Source organism: Mobula birostris, chromosome 22, assembly GCF_030028105.1.
Source record: "Mobula birostris isolate sMobBir1 chromosome 22, sMobBir1.hap1, whole genome shotgun sequence".
Lineage (NCBI taxonomy): Eukaryota > Metazoa > Chordata > Chondrichthyes > Myliobatiformes > Myliobatidae > Mobula > Mobula birostris.
In genome coordinates, this window is record NC_092391.1 from 4,047,291 (window position 1) to 4,064,554 (window position 17,264).

Below are 17,264 nucleotides of genomic sequence, written 5' to 3' on the forward strand. Positions count from 1 at the left end.
CATTTCCCAGTGTGAAAAACATAATTCAGAGTGGTCTGCATTGGCAGAGTGCCTGAGGCAGGATACTTCTCACCCACTTCGGCTGTCGGCACTCACCTCAGCGCTGGACTGGCTCCACTGGGCTCCTGGACCGGTGGCATTGCTGAACCGGCTCTGAGGCTGTGGACTCTGCAGATCATGTGCTGTGTGTTTACTTTTTTATTGTTTGCACAATTTGTTCTTTATTTTGCACATTGGATGTTTGACTACCTTTGAGGGGTAGAGCTTTTTTAATGGGTTCTATTGTGTTTCTCTTTTTAGTGACTACTGAAAGAAGATGAATGTTAAGGTTGTATATGGTCTACGTACTTAGATAATAAATCATGCACCAAAGTGGAACAGGAAAGCAAGATGCCCCTACTCAGTTTTATATTCTAGAAGTTTCAGAGAATTTTAGTTATGAGGAGAATGTGCTTTGGCTGCAGTTTTCTTTGGAACAAAAGTGGAGTCTAAGTCTCCGCTCCATGTCAAAGGCCAACTGCATTGGGCTTGTGGTGAAGGACATCCATGGATGTCGGGGTGTCCAAGATTGAATGTCCATGCAAACAAGAAGCACAAGGACCGGTGAGTCAGCAGGTCTAGAGTTCAAGTCTGGAATTCAAGGTCCTGTCATCGATCGACACTGAAGATGGGAGGCTGAAGACTGATCAGAATGCAGGGTCCCATCATCGATCGACACTGAAGATGGGAGCCCAAAGGTCGATCGAAATGCAGGGACCTGTCATCGATCGACACTGAAGATGGGAGGCTGAAGACGGATCAGAATGCAGCGTCCCGTCATCGATCGACACCGAAAATGGGAAGCCGAGGTCGATCAGAAGTCCAGAAGACTAAGTCTGATACACGAAGCATGGAGACCGGACGAGGACTGACCTGGATGTCCCTGTGTGTGGGTGGGAAGGAGGAACGGGGCTGCTTTGCTGTTGTTTGTTGTGTTGTGTTGCTCTGTTCTGAGAATTATGGGCATGCTATGTTGGTGCCAGAATGTATGGCGACTCTTTAGGCCGTGCCCCCATCACTTCGTTAGGCAATGTTGGTTGCTAATGCAAATGACACATTTCATTGTATTTCGACGTACATGTGAAAAGTAAATTTGAAAGTGACTGAGGAGGGTTTAATTGCGGTATAAAAAGGTACGAAAGTTTTTGACCGGGTGAGCGGAGTTAGCAGACAGTTCAATAAACAAGGTACAGAATCATTGTCAAAAAGATTATAGAGCAGTTGAAGAAAAGTTAAAGGAGGGATGGGGCTCTGGAACACCATACCCGAAAGTATGGTGAAGACACAAGTCCTTACTATATGATACAAGCATCTGAAGTCATGTGGACCATTGACTAAACACCAACAGAAATGGAATGAAGCTGAATATTTTATTTTTACTTTCATGGTAATATTACAAAACAAAGAGTCTCCTTTTAGGCATTACATTTCCATAATTGTACAAAGATTGTGAAAAATCACACACTGAATATTTGAAATCTTTCAGAGCTGTACTTAAACAAAAGACAGACAAAGTGCTGGAGGAACTCAGTAAGTCGGTCGGCATCTAAGGAGGGGATTAAATAGTTGATGTAGTAGGAAGCTGGGAGGTGGTAGGTGAACAAGGTAAAGGGATGATATTCCATCTAGGTAGCCTTGAATCTGATGGCACAAACATAGATTTCTCTAACTTCCAGTAATTTCTCCCTTTTCCTTCCTTCTCTCTTTTTCAATTTCTCATCTGGTTCCCCTCTCACCACTTCTCTTCTCACCTTCCATCACCTCCCTCTGGTTCCTCTCTCCTTCCCTTTCTCCTATGGTCCACTCTCCTCTCTTGTTAGATTCTTTCATCTTCAGCTCTTTGCCTCTTCCACAGCTTTTCATTTCACCCTCCCTCCTCCTTCCTCACATGGTCTCACCCATCACCTACCAGCTTGCTCTCCTTACCCTCCCTCCCACCTTTTTCTGGCTTCTGGCTCCTTTCTTTTCAATCCTGATGAAGGGTATTAGCTTGAAACATCCACAGATGCCACTTGGCCTGCTGAGCTCCTCCATCATTTAAAGATTAAAGATTAGCTTCATTTGTGACATGTACATTGAAACACCGAATCATACAGTGATGTGCATCGTTTGTGTCAATGCCCAACACAGTCAGAGGATGTGCTAGGGCAGCCTGCAAATGTCACCATTCTTCTAGTGCATGCTCACAACTTACTAACCCAAACTAGTACGTCTTCGGAAGGTAGCAGGAAACCAGAGCACCCAGAGCAATGCCCCTCCCACCCGATTTAACACTCACCTAATCACAGAACAACTTACAATGACCAATTAACCTACTAACCGGTAAATCTCTGGACTGTGGGCAACTGGAACACCCGAAAGAAACCCATACATTCCAGGGGGAGGAAGTACAAACTCCTTACAGAGGATACTGAGATTCCAGCATCCTGAGCTGAAATACGCCACCATGATTCCCTAAGCTTTTCGGTTTCTGCAGTATTTCTCATGCTTAAACAAACAGCTTGTTTTTAAAAGTGCCTATAGTTTAGAAACAAAAAAAAGCGCTATATTTTATCAAAGTGCTACCTCTGCTGCATTCATGGAATTATACTATTTTGGATCCACCAATAATTAAACATATATCAAAAGAAGATTAAATATACACATAACTTTAACTGTATCCATGAACTACCAGTGCGTAAGTAATTTTACACATTCACTCACCTCAGGGAAACTTGTCATATTTACTAAAATGAGTTGAGGTGATTTCATGGAGATTTGTCCCAAGTGGTTTAATGGGAATTTTCCACTGCTAGTGGTAACTGTTATATGATCCAAAGCACCTGAAGAAAAGAAAATGGCAGTCTTCAACAAATAAGCTCACATGCAGCATATTTTCAGTGAGATATATTCACATCCTGAAGAGTGCTTCCTCATGCTTAGACTGGAGTGTAGCCTGTTGAGCTTGCAAAACCTTTGAAACATACTGAAACATGGACAGGAATTATCTTTGGTTGCCAGTGCTACACATCAAGCACTCACTGCACTGCCTTCCTGACTGTGAGAGCCGTGCATCTATCTTCTGTCTGTTGGAGCCATGTTTCAATTTGCTATCTCTATTATATACTGTTCTGCGTTGATTGTGGCAATCTGTCATGTGGGTCGGGGCGGGTAGAACCCCATAAGAACATAAGAAATAGGAGCAGGAATAGGCCATCTGGCCTGTCGAGCTTACTCCACTATTCAATAAGATTATGGCTGATCTGGCCATGGACTCATCTCCACCTACCTGCCTTTTCCCCATAACGCTTAATTCCCCTACTATGCAAAAATCTATCCAACCTCGTCATAAATATATTTACTGAGGCAGCCTCCACTGCTTCATTGGGCAGAGAATTCCACAGGTTCACCACTCACTGGGAAAAGCAGTTTTTTTTCATCTCCATCCTAAATCTACTCCCCTGAATCTTGAGATTATGTCCCTCAGTTCTAGTCTCACCTACCAGTGGAAACAACTTTCCTGACTCTATCTTGTCTATCCCGTTCATAGACTAACCTCCTCATCTCTGGAATCAACCTGGTGAAGCTCCTCTGCACTGCCTCCAAAGCCAGTACATCCTTCCTCAAGCAAGGAAACCAGAACTGCATGCAATACTCCAGATGTGGACTCACCAGTACCCTGTACGGTTGCAGCATAACCTCCCTGCTCTTAAATTCAATCCCTCTAGCGACGAAGGCCAACATTCCATTTGCCTTCTTGATAGCCTGCTGCACCTGCAAACCAACCTTTTCTGATTCATGCACAAGCACTCCCAAGTCCCTCTGCACAGGTAAGTACAGTTACATAGTCATGCTTGGGGTTAGTCAATTGTTTAATCTCGTGGAAAGGGGTTGAGCCACCGGGATTTTTTTTTGTTAACCGCTAATTGGAATATTAATTGGAACTTCATTAAATTGCTTAAATATGTAGGAAACACTAATACTGATATCACTAACCAGACCACTTATTTGGGATAACTCTTAACAAACAAAAGCCTAATCAAAAAAATAGCTGGGATTCCTTTTGTTTATTTAGGACCCTATGCCACTTTATTGGTACAGGAGATTGTTGCCCAGTAGTTTCTAACTAGTGTCAGTTGTGTGCACTTGTGTGGCTGTTAGAGACTACACCATGCTTAGAGCGAACTGTTTTTAAAATAACTTCAGTAGCATGTGCTTGGTTATATTATCCATTTGGGCCAACGGACTCCAATTCAACAAGATTTTGATAATTTTGTTTTTTATTTTGATTTTATGCAGGAGGACTTTGAAGGGAGTTCAATATCTGCACAAGGTGTCTGAACAGATTTACAGTCACTCAAAAGAACACAGCAGCATACACTGGATGAATTCTTTTGTTGATAACTATTAGGAATTGATACAGTTTTATAGTACTGTAGTAGTATTGATAGTGTTCTAATTTGTTCTGCATTTAATTGAAATACTTAATTTGTTACTCGATTAAATAGTCTTTTTTTTTATACCTTTTTAACTATTTCCATGAAACTTTGGCTAATTGGGACAGTCGCTTAATTGGACCAAAATGTACCGATCCTTATGTGGCCTAATTAACTAGAATCCACTGTAATAATGAATAACTAATACTGAGAACATAAGCTGTAAAATCCTTGAAAGTAAGTCCATAGATTTGTTCAGTGATCATTTCAAAGTTGAGGTGAGTGAAGTTATCCACTTTGATTCAGGGATCCAGATGATTGAGGGGTAATGATTGTTCCTGAACCTGGTGGTGTGGGACCTGAGGCACCTAAACCTCCTTCCCAATGGCAGCAGTGAGAAGATGGTGGAGTATAACAAGGGCCAGTTTCTATACCCTGTTTAGCACTCGCGACCTTCCTGCCATCAGAAAGGAGGTACAGAGTTCCAGGTCCCATACCACCAAAATCAGGAACAGCTACCACCCCTGAACCAGAGGAATAAACAGTAGACGTTTCAGACCAAGACCCTTCATCAGGACTGGAAAGGAAGGGGAAGATGCCAGAATAAAAAGGTTGTGGAGGGGGATAGAGGAGGGGGGGGAGCTAGAGGTGATGGGTGAAACTACGTGGGTGGGAAAGGTAACGGGCCGGAGAAGTACGAATCTGAGAGGAGAGGGGAGTGGACAATGGGAGAAAGGGAAAAAGGAGGGGAACCAGGGGGAGGTGATAAGCAGGTAAGGAGAAGAGGTAAGAGTCGGGAATAGAAGAAGAGGGAAAGGGGAGGGAAAGTAATTACAAGGAGAAATCAATGCTCATATCATCAGATTGGAGATTCTGCAGACACTGGAAATCCGGAGAAACTCACACAAAATGCTTGACAAACTCGGCAGATCAGGCAGCATTATGGAGAGGAATAAACAGTTGACTTTTCAAGCTGAGCCGCTTCATCAGGACTGACCCGCTGAGTTCTTCTAGTATTTTATGTGTGTTATGAGAGAAGAAATAACTTCAATAATGGGACAACTCAATCTCACAAATTTTGCAGTACAGTTCAACCAGTAAATTTTAGGTTAGTACTTCTAAACAGTGACAATGAATAAAAAAGAACAACTCCTTAAATAATAGAAGATTTAATAAATTCCTTGATATTTAGAAGAGAATTGAACTGCTTTTTTTTTGTAAATGTTTTCAGGACAACGGGATCTTGTTTTTGCCCTCGGATGCTGTTACCTGTCAACCTACATGGAGAACCAATCCATCACATCTGCAAACACTTCAGCTAGACGGTTTTGACATGTGCCTCTTACAAAAGCCATTTACAGGAAGCTATTAGCAAAAATGGATTCTTCCTGGTCAAGACCACGGTGAAGAGGGGCTACAAAAGGTCAAACAGGGCAACAGAAGTCAAATGTAGCTCAGCCGAAGCACGGTGAGCCACTCAGGATAAATGTGAACTTTACAAGCGAGCAAAATATCAGAAACTGGCCATCTTTAACTTGGGAAAGATGAACAACACATTTTTTTCTAAAAGTTGGTGTTTGAGTGTCTACTTTTACAATATATACTGTTAAGACACGGTAAGTGCTAAATTTCGCATATAAATTTCAAAGTGTAATTTTCTGTGAGAGTTTCCTGTTTCGGATTACTCCTCTATAAGACTGTCTCTCTGTGCTGCACTTTCTTTGTAACTGTAACACTACACTTTGAGCAAAACACACAGAAAAAAGATGGAGGAACTCAGCAGATCAGGCAGCATCTACGGAGGGGAATAAACGGGCAATGTTTCAGGCCAATACCCTTCATCAAATATTGATGTCTATTCCCTTCCATAGATGCTGCCTGATTTGCTGAGGTCCTCCAGTCTTTGTATGAGTTGCTCTGGATTTTTCAGCAACTGCAGAAGCTCTTGTGTTTATGAATCTGTACTCTGTTCTTGTTTTCCCTTATACTCCCTCAATGCACTGTTGTAATAAAATGATCTGTATGGACAGTATGCAAGACAAGTTTCTATTTATTTATTTTTATTTGGAGATACAGCGCAGAACAAACCCTTCTGGCCCAACAAGCTGCATCGCCCAGCAACCGCCAATTTAACACCAACCTAATCACAGAACAATTTACAATGACCAATTAACCTACTAACCAGTACGTCTTTGGAATATGGGAGGAAACTACAGCACCTGGAGTAAACACAAGCACATCAAGGGAAGAACATACAAGTTTCTTACAGCTGGCATCAGAACTCTGACACCCAAAGCTATAAAAGCACTGCGTTTACCGCTATGCTATCGTCACGCTGCAGTGTACCTCGGTACACATGGCTATAATAAACTAACTTATACAATCAAGAATAAAAATATTGAAATATAGTATTGGTAATTTTTATGATTTTAGAGAAGAGCAGAAAGGTTTTGCCCCATTTTTTCATAGAAGAATCAGTACATCACCCTCCTGTAACGGCTTTGTAAAAGGTTAAATATTACAAATAGCAACCTAGGTTAAAAGTGAAAATAAATGGAACATCTTCATCACAGAAATTGAGCTATGGTTCCCAAACAAGCATTTCTGGAAACCATTAGAGTTTCACACCACAGAATCTTTTAAATATAAAGTTGTCTAATTACCCATCTTGACATTTGAGCTGCTGCCACTCAGTGAAAGAAGGTAATGAAATTTAACCAGGGGGCAGATTTCAGGAAATCTAGCAGCACTTAATTCAGGCACTTGACCGGAAAAACAGTGTTGCATCAGCAAACGACCAGCCTGACAAATGCACAGTAGTGCGAATGAAGGTCAATTTTGCCAAACAAAATGAGTGATTACTCGAGCAGTGATTTAGGTATTGGGTACATTGTGGGGAGCCCAATCAGCTTGTTGGATAATGAATAAAAATAAGTAAAATTGAGGTCAACTTACTGCAGCATTTTATGTCTCTTATGATTTTGATGAGGACATTCTGAACACATTGTAATGGGTACTTTCACCATAGCAGCAAAGAGCTGCTTAAGAATTGTCTGGTAAATGTTAAATGCACTTTGATGGACAAGCTACATCACACTGTGGGACAGAAACTACACTGCGGTGGACAGGAGAACTCTACAGCACGTAGTTAAAACTGTCCAATGCAACACTGGCACCTGCCTACCCGCCATCAAGGACATATATACAGAAAGGTGGCAGAAAAAGGCCAGCAAAATATCATGAAGGATCCCACCCACCCTGATCATGGACTGTTTGTCCCACTCACAACAGGGAGAAGGCTACGTAGCATCCAAGCCAGGACTACCAGACTCAAAAAACATAACTTTCCTCAAATGGTCAGGGTGATCAACACTTCCAGTCATTAACACACCCCACCGCCACTCATACCACAAGACCATAAGACACAGACCATTTGGCCCATCACAACTGCTCTGCCTTTCTATCATGGCTGATTTATTATCCCTCTGAATTCCATCCTCCTCACCTTCTCCCAATAACCTTTGACACACTGACTAATCAAGAACCTATCAACCTCTGTTTTAAATATCCCCAGTGACTTCACCTCTACGGCCGTCTATCATATGAATTCCATAGCTTCACTACATTGTGGCACCCACTTCTACGTCCTGGTTAATCTGATGAGGGAAGTACTGATTGGCAAAAACAAAACCCTGGGTGAGCTGTGGAAGGCATGAAATTATTCTGCTGAATGAAAAATTAGTCACAACTAAGAAATACAGCACAACTAAGGCCATAATGAAACATGCACCATTTCCAAAACCTCTAGGTCTTCTCAACTGTTTCTTTCTGTAAAGCAGGCGCGATAGAACACAGAACACTACAACACAGGAACAGGCCCTTCAGCCCACAGTCTTATGCCAAACCAAGAAAATTAGTAATCAAATGGCCAGCTAATCTCTTCTGCCTACACAATGTCCGTATGCTTCCATTTTCCTCACCTTCATGCGCCTATCTAAACGTCTCTTAAATATCCCTAATGTATCTGCCTCTACCACCACCCCAGGCAGTGCATTCCAGGCACCCACCACTCTTGCCCCTTACATCTCCTTTGAAATTACCCCCTCTCATCTTAAATGTATGCTCTCGGGTGATAGACACTTCAACCCTGGGAAAAAGATACTGTCGGTCTACTCTATTTACACCTCTCATGATCTTATAAACCTCTATCAGATCTCCACTCAGTCTCCGCTGCTCCAGAAAAAACAACCCAAATTTGCACATAGAGTATATGGAGAAAGCTTACCTGGAGAGGTTCTTATGCTCAGACTCTTCCCATAGTCATCTTTAAGATTCTCTACGATTTCCAACATATTTTGTTTTAATTCATTTAGGTTGATAATGTCCTCCACTAAAGCAGCATTGATGTTCACTCGAGGTCCTGCGTGTCCTTTGGATTTCACTGCAATTGACAATCAGTAACTGTTAAGGTAACTTCCCGATGGCCGGTGCCAAGCCCGGCTGTGAAAGGAGGATGAGGCTTAGGTTTAGCAAGCCCATCCCATAAAATCCTAGAGCTACAGAAACACCAACAGAAGCTGCAAAGACCTCTTCCCTGGGAGAGCAAGGATCCTCGCCTGGAAGATGTCTGAAGTCATATAATGAAAGTAGACGACACAGGGCTGACTAACCTTCTATTGGCCCAGGACAGGGCTCTGACATGGGCTTAGGAAGAATTGTTAAGGTTCACCACTCCCTAGTTACAACAGGGACTGAAGCTAATGCAAGTTCATTCACAACTTACCTGTAAAGAGTTGAAGATGGTTAACTTTGTAAATGCAGCTACATCAGAATCAGGTTTACTATCACTAACATAAGTAGTGAAATGTGTTATTTATTTAAAGATACAGCACAAGACAAGCCCTTCTGGCCTAACGAGTTGTGCCGCCCAACAACCAACCTATTTAACACTGGTCTCATCACAAGGCAATTTACAATGACCAATTAATCTACTAATCCTTATGTCTTTGGACTATGGGAGAAAACCAGAGCACCTGAAAGAAACCCATACAGTTTGCAAGAACGTACAAACTCTTTACAGCCAGCAGCAGAATTGAACTCTGACGCTCTGAGCTGTAATATCCTCGCGCTAACCACTATGCTATCACAGTAACAATACAGTGCAAAATATAAACTATACTATATTTTATATTTAATATACAATCAATTATAATAAATATAGATTATATGCAGTGGTGCTAGAAAGTTTGTGAACCTTGTAGAATTTTCTCTATTTCTGCCCAAATATGACCTAAAATGTGATGAGATCTTCAAGCATGTCCTAAAACTAGATAAAGAGAACCCGATTAAATAAATAACACAAAAACATTATACTTGTTCATTTATTTATTGAGAAAAATTACCCAATATTACATCTATTTGTTGCAAAAAGAATGAGAATCTTTGCTTTCAGTAAATGGTGTGACCACCCCCCCCCCCCCACCCTGGTACAGCAATAACTTCAACAAAACGTTTCCAGTAACTGTTGATCAGTCCTGCACATCGGCTCGGAGGAATTTTAGGCCATTCCCACTTACAAAGCTGCTTCAACTCTGGGATGTTGGTGGGCTTCCTTGGATGAACTGCTTGCATCAGGTGCCTTCCACGACATTTCTATAGCATTAAGGCGAGGACCTTGACTCAGCCATTCCAAAACATGAATTCACAAACAAGAGAAAATCTGCAGACGCTGGAAATCCAAGCAACACACACAAAATGCTGGGTGTACTCAGCAGGCCAGGCAGTATCAATGGAAAAGAATACAGTCGCTATTTCGGGCCAAGACCCTTCAGCAGGACCGGAGAAGTTCTGCTGAAGGGTCTCAGCCCAAAACATCGACTGTACTCTTTTCCATAGATGTTGCCTGGCCTGCTGAATTCTTCCAGCATTTTGTGTGTGTTGCCAAAACATGATTTTTCTTCTTTTTAAACCATTCTGTTGTTGATTTACTCTTGTCTTTCCATCATTGTCTTGTTGCATTATCCAAATTCTAATAAGCTTCAGGTGACGGATTGCTACCCCAGCATTCTCCTGTAAAATGTCTTGAAACAATTTTGAATTTATTGTTCCCTCAAAGATTGCAAGCTGTGCAGGCCCTGAGGCAGCAAAGCAGCCCCAAACCATGAAGCTCCTTCCACCATGCTTCACTGTTGGGGTGAGGTTTTGGTGTTGGTGTGCAGTACCCTTTTTCTTCCAAATATAGCAGTGTACATTTCTGCCAAGAAGTTCAACTTTTGTCTTATCTGTCTACAGAAATTTCTCCCAGAAGTGTTGTAGAATATCCAGGTGGTCTTTTGGAAACTTGAGATGGTCAGTAATGTTTTTTTTTGGAGATCAGTGGTTTCCTCCGTGGTATCCTTCCATGAATGGCATTCCTGTTCAGTGTTTTTCTTATAGTGGACACATGAACAGAGACTTTAGCAAGTTCTAGAGATTTCTGCAGGTCTTTTGCTGTTACCCTTGTGTTCTTTTTCACCTCCTTCAGCATTGCAAGTTGTGCTCTTGGTGTGATCTTTGAGGATGCCTACTTGTAGGGAGAGTAGCAACAGCCCCGAGTTTCCTCCATTTATAGATAATTTCTCTTACTGTGAACTGATGAACACTCAGGTCTTTAGAAATGCTTTTGTAGCCTTTTCCAGCTTCATGCATCGCTACAATTCTTCTAAGCTCCTCTGAAAGTTGTTTTGATCGAGGCACGGTGCACATAAACAGATCTTTCTTGAGAAGCACAGGCTCTGTCAGTAACCTGACTTTGTGTGTCTTTTTTATAGGGCAGGGCACCTCTACAACCCAACTCCAATCTCATCTTATTGATTGAAACATCTGACTCCAAATAGTTTTTGTAGAAGGCATTACCACAGACTTTTTCCAACAAATACATGTAATATTGGATCATTTTTCTCAATAAATAAGTGAACAAGTATAATTTTTTTTTGTGTTACTTATTTAATTGGGTTCTCTTTATCCAGTCTTAGGGCTTATGTGAAGATCTGATCACATTTTAGGCCATAGTCATGCAGAAATAGAGAAAATTCTACATGGTTCACAAACTGTCTAGCACCACTGTAAATAAATGCATAGTGCAAAAAAAGACAGCAAAAAAATAGTGAGAAAGCGTTTATGCGTTCATTCAGAAATCAGATTGCGGAAGGGAGTTCCGTCTTTTTCTGTCTGCACTATAAAGGAGCTGCAGTAAAGGATATTTCAGCCGTTAATTTTTATTTAGAGATACAACATATTATTACAACATATTTCACCCAACAGGCCCATGCTGCCAATTAAACTACTAACCCACAGCTCTTTGGAACATGGGAGGAAACTGGAGCACCTGGAGGAGAGGATCCATATTCCACACAGACAGCAGTGGGAATTGAGCCATGTTACTGACACAGTAATAGCATTACACTAACTGCTACACTAGCATCCCTCACTTAGCATTTCCGTTCAGATTTCTTTGCACTACTTCAGAGTACACTACTATCTTTGCACAACTCTGTTGTGTTGTGTCATCTCATCACTATATTTAATTATTACCTTGTATACCTGCTTACTCCGTTAGCTTCACGTGACTGAGGCATTTCATTGCACCGTGTGTATATGACCACATACTAAACTTATAAACGGGGTGGCATGGTTAATATAACACTATTACTGCACCACTGACCTGGTTTCAATTCTGTCACCGTCTGTGAGGAGATTAAATATTCCGTCACATTGTGGATTTCCTCTGGGTGGTACGGTTTCCTTGAACATTCCAAAGATGTATGGCTGTGGCTTGGTAGGTTAACTGGTTACGAGGATATATTGGGCAGCAGGGGCTCATTGGGCCGCAGGGCCTGTTACCATGTTGGGTCTCTAAATAACTAATTAAAATTAAGTATGAAGTTCTCTTATCTGCTAATTCTCAAAATCACTCATTGAAATGTGCTTATAGTTTAAGAAATCAAAATCTTCTCCAAACTTTCTGGTACAAACATTCACATTTGATGGTCACATCTGGCTGAATGGATTTGCTGCTGATTTTTGTAATCAGTTGTTTGCACATTAAGGATCACCTTTATTTATCATATACATTTACACGTATTAATATAAACACACACACACACACACAGTCAGTGAGTCAGTTTAGTGGTAGATGCCAAAATAGAATCTATTTGTATTATTCTTAATTAAAATAGGTCTTAGGAGAGAATTTCCAAAACTGTTAACATTTTAAACATAATATAGACAACTAGACAACAGGGTGACCCGTTGACCCATTCCTGAATGCTATTGGTATCGCTTTGCTTAGGAAAACTGAAGTAGTAAACTTCAGTTTATTAAAGAAGAACGACGCGTAGCAAAGCAAATATAGCTCCTCGCAAACACAAGGAAATCTGCAGATGCTGGAAATTCAAACAACTCTGATGTGTGTTGCTCAAATATAGCTCCTCCTCCTTTAACGAAGGACACTTTTGATGGCATCATTTCTGGCTTATCTGCCATCCAGGACATCTCAAATGTCCTCTTTCTTTAAGGATCGTGGTTTCCCTTCTGCTGTCATCAATGATGCCCTCACCCACATCTCCTCCATTTCCCGCACTTTGGCCCTCACCCCATCCTCCTGTCACCACAACAGGGACAGAGTTTCCCTTGTCTTCACCTACCACCCCACCAGCCTCCAGATCCAGCACATTATCCTCCGCAACTTCCGCCACCTTCAACAGGACCCTACCACTAAACACATCTTTTCCTCTCCACCTCTCTCTGCTTTCCGCAGGGATTGTTCCTTCCATGACTCCCTGGTCCACACGCCCCTCCCCACAGATCTCCCACCCGGCACTTATCCCTGTAAGCGTAAGTACTACACCTGTCCCTATACCTCCTCTCTTGCCACCATTCAGGGCCCCAAGCAGTCCTTCCAGGTGAGGCAACACTTCACTTGTGAGTCTGTTGGGGTCATCTATTGCATCCAGTGCTCCCGGTGCGGCCTCCTCTACATCGGTGAAACCCGATGCAGATCGGGGAACCGCTTCATCGAGCACCTCCGCTCCGTCCACCACAACAGACAGGACTTCACGGTTGCCACCCATTTCAACTCTGCTTCACATTCCCATTCAGATATGTCCATACGTGGCCTCCTTTACTGCCAGGATGAGGTTAAACTCAGGTTGGAGGAGCAACACCTCATATACCGTCTGGGTAGTCTCCAGCCCCTTGGCATGAACATTGAATTCTCCAACTTCCAGTAATTCCCTCCCCCTCCCTTTCCCCATCTCTCTTTCACTCTGCCCCCTCCTCCAGCTGCCTATCACCTCTTCCATGGTTCCACCTCCTTCTACTACCCATTGTGCTTTCCCCTATTCTTTCTTCACCTTTCCTGCCTATCCCCTCCCTGCTTCCCCTCCCTACCCCTGTATCTTTCCCCTTACTGGTTTTTCACCTGGCACCTACCAGCCTTCTCCTTCCCACCCTCCTCCACTTCCTTTATAGGGCGTCTGCCTCCTCCGTCTTCAGTCTTGACGAAGGGTTCCGGCCCAAAACGTTGACTGATCATTTTCACGGATGCTGCCCGACCTGCTGAGTTCCTCCAGTGTGTTGTGAGTGTTGCTCTGCCACCCTTGTGCCTCTTGTTGTCATTCTGGAGATATGCAGCCCTTTCATCCCCTGTCTCTTCATCTCTTCTGCTGTTTGTTGTTTGTCTCTGATCCTGGAGACGTGCATGCCTCTCCTCCTCTGTCTCTTCTTCTCTCATCTTTTTTTGTCCTGACTCTTTGATCCTGGAGTCGTGCGACCCTGGCCTCATCCGATTCTTGTTCTCTCCCTCTCCTTGCCACTTCCTGACGACGTGGCATAATTAGGCTCCTGACCATATTGTCCCCCTTCCCTTTCCACGTGGCATAATTAGGCTGACCTTTTTTTTTTACCCTAATGCTGGATAGAAGATACGAAGCAGTAACACCAAAGGATGCTGATTATTCTTGATGATATGGTTGGCGCTCTCCTAAATGGACGTGATATAGTCACCTCTGTCTTTTGACTGCAGCAAAGGGTTTTATGGGTGTCTCAAAGTACGTCATTACAATAAGATTTAATTATCTCTTATTGATGGGTGGTAGTTAGATCTGTCCCAATCCTGCACATGTTGATGGTGATTAGCAGAATATGACCCCTTGAAATAGAACTGCCCTGCCCTTTTGCTCCGGTAGGTGTCGCTGCTGAGACTGGCCGTGCACATGCGTCGGGCTGTCGCATTCCGATTTCCATGATGGCCAATTGGGTCTCGGGTTAAAAGGGAGCCTGTTTATTTTGGCGAATGAGCAATTTCATACAAATATATAACACTGAACTTTGCCTGCATTCTGTTAGCGCATTTTAATTCGATTTAGCCAAAAATAAGTGCCGCTGTAATGCATCGTTCGCGCTAATTGGAGGTCACAGACAGAGCATGAGAGTTCTAGTAGTATATAGATTTAAACTTCACTCTAACTAGCTGATCTACAAAACTAAGTCCTCCGGGTAATTTTCCATTTATAATATTATAAACATTGCAAGAGTAGACATTACATGTGCATATGTTTTCGAGAAGCAGGCAAACATTCTTTCCACTCGTACAGATTAGATGAGAAAGGGAGTATTAATGCAGAGTTACCTTTGGTCTTCTTGGTGGCAAGTAGTCGGCTCGGAGTTACGCACAGGGCCTCACACTGCCTGCAGAGAGCTGGGTGGCTGACTCGACGCTGGACTGCTGAATGTACAAGGGGTGGACAACACTTGTAGACCCTTGGTCCTAGCTGACATATCCACCGCAGTGTAAACGACATTGTGCAGTGAATCGCTTTTAACTGTTACCTGGAGTACAGCAGAAAAACAAGACAGAAAACCCTTCAGCAGTTTGCCAGCATGGATTACAATTAGATTTTCCTCACATTCACTAATTTCTCAAGACTTTAAGACATCAGTCTACCGCAAGACACATGAAAACAACTACTTTTTCAACACTTTCCAATATTCAAAGTCAAAATACACTTTCTTATTTCATACCAGGTTTCTTCAATAACACACAATGTCAAATCCATTCTCTTTGTATTTCTAACAATCTAACAGTCAGAAGAGCAAGCCACTGGGAGAGGTTAGGAAAAACAACAGAAAGGACCACCAGGATCTCCCTCTCCCCCACTTGTGACATTTCAAGATTCAAAGTACATTTATCATCGAAGTATGCACGCAGTATACAACTCTAAGAGATTCGTCTTCTCACAGACTGCCACAAAACAAAGAAAGAAAACCATGGAACTCATTCAAAGAGAAACATTAAATCCCCAAAGCACAAAAAAAGAGAACAAGTCACACAAATGGGAAAAAACAAGTGAAAGACACAGAGTATAAAACAAACCACAAATCATTGAAATCATTCAGGTATATTCAGTTCAGCTAGTTCAGTTCAATCTAGCTGTGTCATTCGTTAACTTCAGGTCGCACAGCCAGTCTGCCCTGATCAAAATCGCAGAAAACAGCAATAAAAAAGAGCAACCAGAAACCAGAAACACATCATAAGTTAACTGGCAGCGTTATAGGAGAAGGACCTTAAGTATTGTTGAGGATCCCTACCACCCATCCCACAATCTTTTTGACCCACTACCGTCAGGTAGGAGGTATAGGAACACCAGGACTAGGACTGCCAGACCAGAGCAGCGTAGTTGTCTTAGTCTATTATTAAGAGTGCTCCTCTGTTCAGCCAAGGTAGTATGCAAAGGGTGTGAAAACATTTTCTAGAATTGCCAAGATTTTCCACAGAGTCCTTCGTTCTACCTCAGCCTCCAATATGTCCAGTTAGATTCTGAAACAGAGTCAGCCTTTCTAATCAGTTTATTGAGCTTGTTGCTTATTGAGCATGTTGATGCCATTGCCCCAGCACAACACCGCACAGAAAATTGCAGTGGTGACAACAGACTGGTAGAACGTGTGAAGGAGAAGCCTGCAAACTCCAAAGGACCTCAGTCTCCTTAGGAAGTAGAGGCAACTCTGGCCCTTCTTGTACACAGCCTCTGTGTTGGTGCTCCACTCAAGTCTGTCATCCAGGTGCACCCCCAAGTACTTGTAGGTCCTCACCATATCCACATCCTCACCATCAATAGTAACAGACAGCAATCCAAGTTTAGTCTTCCTAAAGTTCACCACTATCTCCTTTGTATAACTGATGCTGAGATACAGATAATTCAGCTTGCACCATTTGACAAAGTCCTCCACCAGGGCCCTGTATTCATCCTCCCTTTATACACCCAACTACTGCTGAGTACATCAGAGAATTTCTGCAGATGACAGGACTTGGCGTTTTATCTAAAGTATACAGGGTAAGCAGGAAATGAGCCAATACAGTCCCCTATGGAGCCCCAGTACGTAGCCATGTCTGACACACAGCTCTGAAGCTGCACTAACTGTGGTCTGCCTGTTAGGTAGTCCATTCTCCAGGATACAACGCAAGTGGCAACCTGCATTGAGAAGAGCTTTTCCCCCAGCAATAGGGGCTGTATGGTATTGAAGGCACTTGAGAAATAATAAAAAAAACACCATCCTCACAGTGCTGCCTTGCTTATCCGAATGGGAGTAGGCTCTGTTGGCAGGTAGACGATAGCGTCATTAACTCCAATGTGCTCCTGGTAAGAAAACTGCAGGGAATCGGGGGTCGGAGGTGACCCAAAACCAACCTCTCTAGACTCTTCATGATGTGTGAATTCAGGGTCACTGGATGGTAGTCATTTAAGACTTTCTGTTGGCCCTTCTTGGGTACTG

General features: G+C 42.6%; 1 protein-coding gene across 5 annotated transcripts in view; it reads right to left on the bottom strand.

The window, feature by feature from the left end:
* mrrf (mitochondrial ribosome recycling factor) overlaps positions 1-17,264 on the bottom strand; it is a 67,197-nt gene that overhangs the window by 37,247 nt on the left and 12,686 nt on the right. For all 5 annotated transcript variants that reach the window (XR_011882777.1, XM_072239935.1, XM_072239936.1 and 2 more), the window contains exons 2-4: positions 15,124-15,323; positions 8,740-8,895; positions 2,743-2,861 (exon numbers count right to left, since the gene is read on the bottom strand). Coding sequence is in view for 4 of the 5 variants with exons in the window: in XM_072239935.1 (XP_072096036.1) it covers positions 2,743-2,861; positions 8,740-8,895; positions 15,124-15,295 (447 nt within the window). In the remaining variant the exon portion in view is untranslated. The remainder of the gene's footprint in view (positions 1-2,742; positions 2,862-8,739; positions 8,896-15,123; positions 15,324-17,264) is intronic.